Below are 12,176 nucleotides of genomic sequence, written 5' to 3' on the forward strand. Positions count from 1 at the left end.
AATATGAATTTAATAATAATAATAATAATATAAAATCAAAAAAAACAAAGAAACATTAAAAAGTATCTTCTTCGATTGTTGCACGAAATAATTTTTTCGTATGAAACCATTTAGTTGTTGTTGCTGTTTTAATTCATCTCCTATACATATGTAAAGGACGTTATATCCCAAGTGTCCAATCTTCATTTTCTTTAAAGGTTGCAACGCTATGTGAAGTCGGTGAGGTTTACCTGGCACAACACATGGGCGAGCAAGGTAGATGGGTGTCGTCAACCGATAAGAAGAGTTGTATGACGGACAAACTCGAGATTTTAGAATATTGTAAGAAGGTAAGAGACTGAGATTAAAACTACCATCTTCTAAATTCAACATACTATCCTGCATGAAAAGAAAAAAAAAAGAAAAGAAGAATGCCTTGTAAGAAATCAATATTTGAACGTTAATTTTAATTATATTTGACCTTTTAATTGTAAGAATATTAATTCAGAAGTATCGTTACGTTCAAATCCATTTCAAATAAGATAAATAAGTTACAAATACGATTTAAAGAAATAACAAAATAAATCAATACACACTACACAATATAATATGGTCACTTTCTGTTAAAGTTTGAAAATCAATTTCAAACGTTTAGTTTATTCAATTTTTACTACATGAATTCAATCGGTTATCTCCAAAAAATCAACACTTTGAAAACTAATTCAAAGGATAGATTAATAGCAAAGAGAAAAAAAAAAAAAAAAGAAAATGTGATCCAATCTTTAGAAATAACAAATGAAATCAAAATACCATAATGAAGGAGGAAGGTAGGGAGGGAGGGAGGGGTGAGGGTTGAATTAGGGTGGATAACGTGAAGCAGAAGAGGAAGAGAAAGAAGAATAAGAATAAGAATAAGAAGAAAAAAAGAAAAGAAATAAGGTGGTAAAAGGAGATCGTTTAAAATCAGCCGACACCAACGCGACACGTCATTATTCTCAGCAAAGAGTCTCGTAGTAGGCTCGTTGAAGCCTAGTGGGTACTTTCAATTCGGGAGTAGAAACGCTATAGAAAACGTACACGGCTTCCAGCTTCTCTCTGGCTCGTTTGGGAAGGAGTAAAAGGCGCGGTAGAGTTGAAAAAGAAGAGTAGTAGTGTAGGTAGTATACCTGCTACCTTTTCTTTCTTTCTCTCTTTCTTTCTCTCTCTGTTTTTTTTCTTTTACTTTTTCTTTCTCTTATATACACACCTTGTCCATCTCATGAAAGTTATTTGCAAGTATTTTTTTTTTCCCTTCTCTTTTTCTTCCCAAAAAAAAAAAGAAAAGGAAAAAGAAGTAAAAGTAGAAGTAAAAGAAGAAGAAGAAGAAGAAGAAGAGAGTAGAAACGAATATAGAGCAGGTATGTCGAACTGGAATACTTCACAAGCCTAGCTAGCTAGCTAGCTAGCTAGGTAGTATCATGCTAGCAGAGAGGATTGTTAGAATAAAAAGAAACAGAATGAAAGAGAGAAAGAAAAAGATAAAAAGAAAAGGTAGAAGAAAATATACGAGCACAACACAATGACACCCCAACGTGTAAAATAAGTAACGATCGTCGAAAGAAAGACACATATATATATATATATATATATATATATATGTACACATAGAATAGTTGGTTGGTGTGAAAGTAGTTAGTTGTAGTAGTAGTAGTAATAGTAGTAGTAGTAATAGTAGTAGAGTGGTAGTAGTGTGTGCTACTGCTGCTACTGCTGCTGTTGCTGCTGCTGTTGGTGGTTTACTGTTGTACGTGTTGTATGCACGCCTCTTTTGCTCGTGGCAGCCTCATTTCACTCACGATACAACCTCGATTCACCCACGCCCGTATTTTCCTTCTCTAACTTGTAACACACAAGACCGCAAGAGCGCTTGCGCTTCTAAAGAGTGCACGGTTTTGCATTCCATCTCATACAACACACACAAACCAAACTGTTTTCTACCCTGTTTAACTTCATCCTTATGTATATACATATATAGTATATATTTGTATATTTGTATATTTCAAAATGATCTATATATCGTTTTCAATGTAATACCATGTCGGATTTTTCTTTTTTAAATATAAGATCCATTTGATTATTATATTGGATATTTTAGTAACATTTATAATCTAGTTTTTTTTTTTATAAATGTATTTAGATTGTTGATGATAATTATTGATTATTATTTTCATATACATATGTGTATGTGTAACATTTAGTATTTTTTATATTTAATTTTTATAGTATTTTTTCTATTGAAATAAATACAACACATTTATGAAGTATTTTCTTTCATTTAAAATTTAAAACTGGATTATTGATAAACACACGTTGACAAATTATTCGAATTTTAATTAAAATGATTTGAAAATACATAAATGATTAAAGTCTAGTTTATAAAGTATGTTAAGGATAGATGATAGAGATCATCCTGCTTGAATATTTATGATATTTAACTGAAACCTAATTTTGTAGGCATATCCAAAGAGAGACATCACTAACATCGTCGAGTCGTCACATTATGTCAGAGTTAGTGGGTGGTGCAAGCCTGGTAGAACCAAATGTAAATTGTCGAGATGGGTTAAACCATATAGATGTTTGGGTAAGCGTTAGAAATAAACAAAAATAATAATTAAAAATTCATTAGAAATTTATTAGTTCTTTTTATTTTTTTTTATTTTTTATCTTTTTCTTTGTGAAAAAAATACTTTTGAAAGATATTATAATTTCTATAATTTATTCAAATATTATTTTATACGTTTCATTTATATTATTGATCATTTTTCTAATAAATATTATTTATAATACAATTTCTTAGAGGGTCCCTTCCAAAGTGATGCACTTCTTGTACCGGAGGGATGTCTTTTCGATCATCTACATAATCAGACCAAATGTTGGGAATCGCATAGGTAATATTAAATAAAAATATTATTATTATAATAACCACATATATATGCATCGGGTAAACAAGAAACTTCGTTTCTAGGCTTGTATATCATTTAACTAGAATCTTTATTGACTTAGGTGACTCAAACTTTTCTTGTTATCTGATATTATTAAAGCATATATTATATATTATAACATCAGGTAACTAGAAAAGTTCGTGTCGTTTTAAAACAATAAAGATAAATGATACAATCAAACTTAGAAACGGCACGAACTTTCTTGCTGACCTAACACACACACACAATTATATATATATATATATTATATAAAATATTATTTATAATATATATTAATAATAATTTCTTCTTAATAATATAAATATACATATTTAATTCAATTTAAAGGTGGAACGCAACAGCCGCTGATACCTGCAGAGAACGTAACATGAACCTAAGAAGTTTTGCTATGTTGCTACCATGCGGGATATCACTCTTCTCTGGTGTCGAGTTCGTATGCTGTCCGAAACACCTGAAAGGTACGTAACGTACGTAACATTCTAACATCATAATATCATTCTTCTCTCATTATTGTCGTTAAAATAACGACTACATTTTTATCTAATGACAATACCATGCTTACATAATTAGTCTCTTTCTATCTCTTCTATTTTCTTATTCTCTCCTCTCTATCTCTCTCTCTCTCTTTATACATGAGATCATTTTTACATTCATTAACGATTTTCCATTCCATTATATAAACTACAAAACTGATATATCCATATCTATTTCTTTGTTGTTTCTCGTTTTACTTTTTCTCTAATCTTCTTTCTTACACGATAATCAAGATTTTCAAAATAATTAGCCTTTGTATTAGGTATAACTTACCCTGTGTGAATTAAAGTAATCCAAACTTTTTTTTTTAATGGACACGCCTGTGTGGAAAGTACTATAAGCATAGTACAGAAATTGGAGGGAACAAATGAAAGAAAAAGAAAAGAAAAGAAAAGAAAATGAAAACTATAAAGAGAATAAGAATTATAAAAAGCAGTCAAATATGATGAAGGGTTTGAAGAAGGGAAATGCGTTAAATACACACGCACGCAGACAGGCAGCCAGGCAAGCAGCAGGGCCATTCATTCTACTCGACATTTTCAATCGTTTTCTTTCTTTTCTCCTTCTTTCATTTCCCTAATATTCTACCCTTCTTCTTTTTTGTTTTTTTTTTTAAACACCCTACCTTCATCCTTCCTTTGTCTTCTTTTCACTTCTCCCCATGTTTTACTTCTTGTTCTATTTCTTTTTATTTCTTTTTCTCTCTCACTTATACTCTCACTGATTACATATCGCACACGCGCGCGCGCGCGCGTGCACGTGTACACAACTCCTCTTTTCCACCCTTCTTCCATCTTCACTCTACCACCACTATCGTCATATACTCGCTCGAGTAATCAATAACTACCGCGCGTCATTCTCGACGAGGACAACGACGACGACGACGACGACTACGCATCATGTTTCTATAGTTTTATCTTTTTTTTTTTTTACTTTTATTTGGTGTGTCCTTTCAACGGGATATCCTTTTTAATATTCTTTTACTTTTAATTCATTTTTTGTTTCTTATTTTGTACTTGCCTCTTTTCTTTTTTCTTTCTTTACCTCCACGCCCACACCCTCTCTTCCACTCTCCGTTTGTTTTTGACACGAAATTTTAATTTATTTTATTTGTGATCTTATTTCTAAATATTATGTTTCTTTCTCTTTATATATATATATATATATATGTATGTATGAATTTATAATTATTTCACTCTCACACACACGCAGAATTATTAAATATAACATATTTGATTTATTTATTTACCGATTTAATTCTCAATTAAATATGCGTTTTAAATATTTCTTTTCCAAACGTATTTTTTTAATATCATATTATATTTTGTCTGGTAATTAATTTATTTCAATTTTTTTTTTTTTATATATATACATTTATTTTCTCTGAATGGTGGTGAAATTAATTCTCTGTGATTCAATTTTTTGTTAAATGCAATAAAAAGAATGATACAATACCGAACTTGCATTAAATATACGTGTATAAACTTTTACAGTATAATAGGTGAAATTTATTCTAAAGTTACATTGATAATTATATTATTATTATTATATGATTGTATAATATTTTATAATTATATTAAACTTATATTTAGCACATATATATATATATATATTAATTTTCGAAATATGTTTTAACCGTGGAATATTATTGCGATTAAAAACATAAAATAAAATATATATAAAACATATTCACGCATGAGCATAAATACGATTCCTCAAAAAGTTACATAAAATAAATTCAAAGAAATTAATTAAAATAAAACGAATTAAATCATCCCTAGACCCATAGTAGTATATCATTCGTTTGCACAAAACACATATTGTTTGCTATAAATAATATATTTATTTCTTTTTTCTTTCCCTCATGTGATTAGTTAAAATAAAAATCAAGCGTTAAAGTTTTGATATTCTTGAAACATTTCTTGAAGATTTTGGATACTTCCAATACCACACGTGTCTCGACCAAAAGTACACTTAAGAATACTGCCAGCCCATACACTTATTGCACGTCTGCCATGCTGCGACCCAGATAAAAGAACAGCATCGTGGATATAACCAGAAGAGAAGGCTTTTGTCTGGCTTTGCAGAAGTTGAGAAGTCAGCTCATCAGAGAGGATCTATTCTCGGAGAATAGAACATCTCGAGAACCTAGTTAGTCAAGAATCCTAGCCCTCTCTAACATAACAGGGAAAAATTAGAGCCTCTGGAATGAGGAAGAACTATGTGCCTAAGATCGAGAAAGAAAGAAAGAAAGAAAGAAAGAAAGAAAGAAAAGTAGCCAGAAGCAGACATATTCTCTCTGTTGTTATTTATTTCCTACATTTTTCTTTTACATTTTTTTGTTTTTTCTTTTCTCTTTTCTTAATTCACCTTTTTCTTCCTCTACTACTTCTTCATCTTTATAACAAGCAACCTTTTGCTAACTGGGGATCTCTTTTTTCTCTCTTTTTCTCTCTTTTTGTGTTGATTAACATAAAAATTAGGTGTATATATTTATACAATTTCTTTTATTTTTCATTTTCATTTGAAATTTAATATAATAATAATATTTAATTACTTTTATATTTATTTAATCAATATTATACAAAATGGTCAATACATATATATATAAATAATTTAACAGTATTTATAATAAGAGTAAAAGGGTTGCATAAAAGCAACAGTAGGATTATATATTGATACGAAATACGTATTGATATTTTATTATATAAATATTGATCATTTTTTTATTAGATACTCAGTATATATTTAAAATAAATAATGGTCCAAGAAATAAAATATTAAAATATTTCAAATCTCTTATTGTTTTCTTTTCTCTTCATTTTTCTTCTGTTGTTCAAGACAAATGGTTTTGTTTAATTACAGAAACTGTAAAAGTAAAGAAACCGATCGATTTACCAATTCCAAAAGGAGTTGACTATGATCTCGACGACGATCTCGATGACGAGGATGATCTCGATGGTGAAGCCGACGAGGATAATGATTCTGAAAGCGATCTCGATGATGTATTCAGTGATCAACCTGACGATGACGAAAGTGACGAAGAATATTTAGACGATTATGATACAACTACGAGGTAAGCATATGATTCCAATTATTCAATTGATTTTTTTACTTTATTTATTATTAAAATATGCAATGAGAAATCTTTAACAACGCAGCCGACCGTCCACAATATTCTCAACGACTGAGAAAGTTAAACAAGAAGCAACGGCAATGCCCTTACCACTTAGTAGCAGCACACAACAACCATCTCAATCACAAGGTACACCAGACCCTTACTTGACTCATTTTGATCCACGATCAGAACATCAGAGTTACAAGCAAGCACAGATGAGGCTCGAGGAAGTACACAAAGAGAAAGTAACAAAAGTAAGCAAAAGCATTTTTGTTAATGTTCTTTAAATCATAAAGTTTAATGCACGTTAGAGTGCATATGTACTTATTTCTATATGTACATAATATTATTTGGGCAAAAGATTTTATAGCCCCGAACATTGGTGTCGCAATCTTTGTGCTACAACGTTTTCAGGTGATGAAGGATTGGAGTGACCTAGAGGAAAGGTATCAAGATATCAGAGCTCATGATCCAGTTGCAGCTGATGCTTTCAAACGATGGATGACTGCACGATTCCAGGAAACTGTTGCAGCTTTGGAAGAAAGTGGTGCTGCTGAAAAACACCAGCTCAGTGCGATGCATCAACAACGAGTGCAAGTATGCACATTATTAAAATAACGTAATAAAATAAATATGTGAATTTGTAATATAAGAATTTGTCAAGCATTTTTCATTTATTATTGTAGGAAGCTGTTAAGCAGAGAAACGAAGAAGCTATGTCCTGTTACACTGCTGCTTTGAATGAAACTCCACCAAATGTGAGTTCGTTGAATTTATTTTTCCATCTGTCTTACAAGGAGAGAGCCAGGTTGATTTATATTTTATATTATATTTTTTAGACTCATCGTATTCAGAAATGCCTACAAAAGTTGCTCAGAGCTCTTCACAAGGACCGACACCATACCATTGCTCATTACAAGCATTTACTCGACAGCAGTCTGGAACAAGCTCAACGCGAGAAACCAGCGACACTGGAACATTTGGCAGAAATCGATAGAATTACAAATCAAAGCTTATTGATGTTGGAACGGTAATGTATTGAAAATTTATCGTACCGTATAATTTAATATTCTCAGTTTTTAATTTTTATAGTAAATTTATCGTTGCAAAGTATAATATTATTATTTTTTTGTTGATATTTTATTATCTTTTCATCGACCTTCAGATATCCTGATCTGAGTGCAAAAATCGGGCGTTTAATGGATGACTATGTTTTGGCGCTTCGCAGTAAGGATGAAACACCAGGTTTATTGTTAGCAATGACTCGAGAGGCAGAAGCAGCTATTTTAGACAAGTATCAAGCGGACGTTGCTAGCAAACAAGAAGGTATATTAGCATTTCCTTTTTTATAAAATCATTTAAAAAATTCTAAGTTTTTTTTATTATAAAAAAAGGATTTATATATATATATATATGTGTGTATGCACGTCTATGCGTTTTATTTATAGAAAAAGAACATCAGAAGCAATTAGAACGTGCACGCAAGGAAAAACGTAAGGGCGAACGTGGTGAATTACGTGCAGAACAAGAACAGCATGAAGAAAATGATTCAGTGAATGACAATAAGTATTCTTCGCAGCAGTCTGAACAACCGGCTCCCGTTGCAACGCTGCATAATGAAGGAGTGGTTAGGGCAGCACACAGTATGACTCATGATGCCTCACATTCTGAACCGGTTAGAACAATTATACAGTTACATTAGAACTATTAGTAATACTAATTTTGTAGAGAGAGCTTGCTATTTATATATTTTATTATTTACAGTTACAGCATTAAAGTTTAGATTTTAATCTTTCTTTTAATCGTTACAAATATTAAAAATATAATTATTATATAAAAATGTTACTAATGTATATCTAATATCTTGCAGGGATATTTAGTAAGACGTGAAATATATCACAAAGAGAGCCGATCAGTCTATTTTACGCTAGCATTTGCTGGAATCGCACTTATGGCAGCCGCAATCGTAGGAGTTGCTGTATTCAAGAGACGTAATGCGAGAAGCCCACACAGCCAGGTATATTTAAATATATATATATATTTACAAAATTACCCATTAATATCTATATCGAGTATCTATCTAAATAATATAAAAAATAAAAATATTTGACAGGGTTTCATTGAAGTTGATCAAGCAGCAACACCGGAAGAACGACACGTAGCCAACATGCAAATAAATGGCTATGAAAATCCGACATATAAATATTTCGAGGTGAAAGAATAATTGATTGATTTTAGTCGGAACATTTTATCCGCTTTTAAATAATAAAAGCTGGTCTCGAATAGCTTTTTTCCATATTATTATTATTACATTAGTTCCATTTAAATTACGAACGTCATTATTATTATTTTCGTTATAATATTGATTGAATATTTTCTATAAAAAAAAAACGGCACGAGGCTCTTCCGAAGATCCGATTATTTATGCGCTTACATTGTGCTTGCACAGCTAAAATAATACTCATTTAATCTGAAACTAGCTGTCATAAATCGTAATAGGCAGTGATGTTAATTCACATAATGTATAGCACAAGAAATCCGATGATATGTATTTGTATATGTTGGTCCCATCGATGATGTTATATAAAATGGGGAGGATTATTATCATTATAAGATTTATTACGCGGGAACTAATACCTATGACAGTGCGTAAAAACCATGAAGACTATCTAGATAAGTTTACTCGAATCAGTGTGTATATCTACATAATGATACACGATTTAAATGTATGTGCCATATGGAAATGGATGTCAGATAATTATAAATGCCTGTCTCTTTGGAAGTGCCTCCTGCTAAATAATATTATTTTTCATCATCATAAATATCGAAGAGAAACTTTCTCAGGAAGGAGCATTGCTCATGATAAACGAGTTCGCATTAGTTTCTATCATCTTGATGTTCCTTCAACTTTATTAACTTATTGACTTTTCATCTTAAAAGGATTGCGAGAAGTACCCGATTGAAAACTAAACAAATCCTATCTCTATTTACTGTTAACAATAATAGATCTTAGAATCACCACCAAGCAACAACATTTTTTCTCCGTAATCCAATAATGCATTTGGTAATGTGCATATTCAATCGTGCACTATATAACTTCTATATTTTTTCGCTCTGATATTTTTAGAGATAGAGAATGGCAATAAGATTCTACGATTCAGTCCTTTTGAATAATACTAATAATAATATTAATAATAAAATAATAATAATAATAATAATAATAATAAAATAATATTAATAATAAAATAATAATAATAATAATAATAATAATAATAATAATAATAATAAATATATATCAGTATCTCAAAGTCGTAGCAATTCCGCATTGGGTGATATAAGCTTCGATTATTAAAGTTAATCGCTTATGATTGTGCAAGAGTTGTACACGTACGCTACAAGAAACTCTCAAAATATCAGAACATCAATCGATGATGCACATTAATAAGGGAAAAAAAAGTTCGTGATACATATATATACATATATATATATACATATATATATATGTATGTATAATTTTTTTTTCTTCGTCCCCGTTCGATTCCCACTGCCTGGTTTTTTTGGTAAAATCTTTCTGTACTTAACGTTTACTTAGTCTATCTATATATAAAAAGAAAAAAAAGAGACAAAAAAAAAAGAAGAAGGAGTAGAAGAAGAAGAGGGGAAAAAAGTAATACTTAAGAGATTGAATTACTAACGTGTATTTAATGATATAAAACGAGAAATAAGATATTATTATTCTATCATTCCACACGAAAGTCGAGAGTACTTTTTTCGGTAGGCCGTCGTTGGTGTTCGTTGGTTGCACGGAAAATATTCGATAGTTTCGTTCGACGTCGCCGAATCCTTTTCTTGTTTTTATTAATTAAAACGAGTTTAAGTAATCGAAGACGTCACGTCGATACTGTCGAATAAGAGGAACAGTATTTACCGGAGTTTTCTGATTGGCTTTAATACCTCTGACTAAGGCTTGAAAATTTATAGACGGCTGTTGAAAAAAAAAAAAGAAGAAAAAAAAAAAGCAAAAGAATAATTACTTTCCGTTTTCGAATTGTTCATACAATAACAATTACAATATCTTAGGGTATTATTAATTATATTATATGACGATAATATATATTACACGTTTAATGCTTATATATATTTGTACATGGTCAAAAGGGGGTGTTTTTTTAGCCCGCACTTTAGCCAGGGACGCGTGGGAAACTTTTGTTTTAATTTTCTCATTTTATTTATTTATTTTTATCCATTGCACACACACCACACACGCTATTTGTTAAACACGCTCTAGAAGTGTCGATCAACTCTTTTTTTTTTTTTTTTTTACTTTGTTTATTCTTTAATTAAGTACTGTGATCATATTTAATTCTTAAATCCCCGTTCTAAGCGATTGTATATTTTTATCCTAATTAGTTCGACATGTTTAAATATTTATATATATATAAAGAAAATGCAAATACCGTTTGAAAATAATTGAAATTATTATTATACGATCAATTGTTATATGTTTTTTTATTCTCTCACAGGTATTATTATTTTTTATTAGACCGATCATCTTAAGATAATAATTGTTACGTTGCGAGATCTACAAGTTATTGCTCGAAATATTAATTTTGCACAAAAACGTTGTAAACTATTTATAAGACAATAGATTCATCGAATACGTCGACGTATAAAAGACGATGAAATAATGTGCAAAATTAATATTTAACTCTACCCTTCAAAAAAAGAAAAGAAAAGAAAAAAAAAAAAAGAAAACAATTAAATAACTTAATCTTCGCTGAAAAATATTTAAGATGATTGTTCTTAAATGTACATTTTTAGATACGTTACGTATAAGTTTGTTTTATTGTATTTTTTACACATGTTTTTGAAAATAATTTAAACGATTTATCGCATGCCAAGATTGTTGAAAGTTGAAAAAGAAACGCGAAATAAGAAAAATAAGAAAAGGAAAACAATGAAATCTTTTTAAGCGCACTCAAAGAGTAGCTGCCTTTTTTTCCTATATATTTTAAAGATTATTCAAATTTTCTTCATTATCTCGCGCAACTCCGGTCTAAGGGCGAGCAAATAAAATATAAACATACAGATACTACACATACATACATTGCTGAATGTTACAAATATTTTAGATATATTAAGACGATAACAATTACCAAGTGAATGTATTACAAATACTACAAATACTACAAATAGCATCAGTGAATTAATGATAATATAGAAATATATATATATATGTATATATCTATCTATAGATACATATATATATAAATATATATATACATATGTATGTATGCGAACGTGTGTGATGATTTTCACGCGCATTAAAAAGCTCGTGAGTTTGTCAGAGATGTGTGAATGATATATAGATTATATATATATGTATATACACACCATGCATATACATGTATACATATAAAATTAATATACATTGTGTACCTATAGCAAATAGTCTTTAAAATATTGAAACATCGTATATAAACCTGACTCGATGAATATTCGCAGATAGTGACGACGATCACTATGTTTGTTAAATACAATTTGTTTTTATTATATATTTATAT

At 30.0% G+C, this 12,176-nt stretch overlaps 1 protein-coding gene across 1 annotated transcript in view; it reads left to right on the plus strand.

Moving 5' to 3' along the window:
* Window positions 1–8,897, plus strand: part of LOC106790321 (beta-amyloid-like protein) — a gene marked incomplete in the record, with an annotated part of 18,394 nt that extends 9,497 nt beyond the window's left edge. Inside the window, 13 exon segments of the mRNA XM_014755125.1 lie at window positions 1–329; window positions 2,473–2,599; window positions 2,816–2,906; window positions 3,288–3,418; window positions 6,360–6,570; window positions 6,656–6,866; window positions 7,027–7,209; window positions 7,299–7,370; window positions 7,452–7,642; window positions 7,778–7,938; window positions 8,061–8,287; window positions 8,483–8,629; window positions 8,726–8,897. Of these exon segments, the coding sequence (XP_014610611.1) occupies window positions 243–329; window positions 2,473–2,599; window positions 2,816–2,906; window positions 3,288–3,418; window positions 6,360–6,570; window positions 6,656–6,866; window positions 7,027–7,209; window positions 7,299–7,370; window positions 7,452–7,642; window positions 7,778–7,938; window positions 8,061–8,287; window positions 8,483–8,629; window positions 8,726–8,836 (1,950 nt within the window).
* Between the last annotated feature and the right edge of the window lie 3,279 nt (window positions 8,898–12,176).

This window comes from Polistes canadensis, unplaced genomic scaffold (genome assembly GCF_001313835.1).
Source record: "Polistes canadensis isolate GaletaPanama2010 unplaced genomic scaffold, ASM131383v1 scaffold_230, whole genome shotgun sequence".
NCBI classification, from domain to species: domain Eukaryota; kingdom Metazoa; phylum Arthropoda; class Insecta; order Hymenoptera; family Vespidae; genus Polistes; species Polistes canadensis.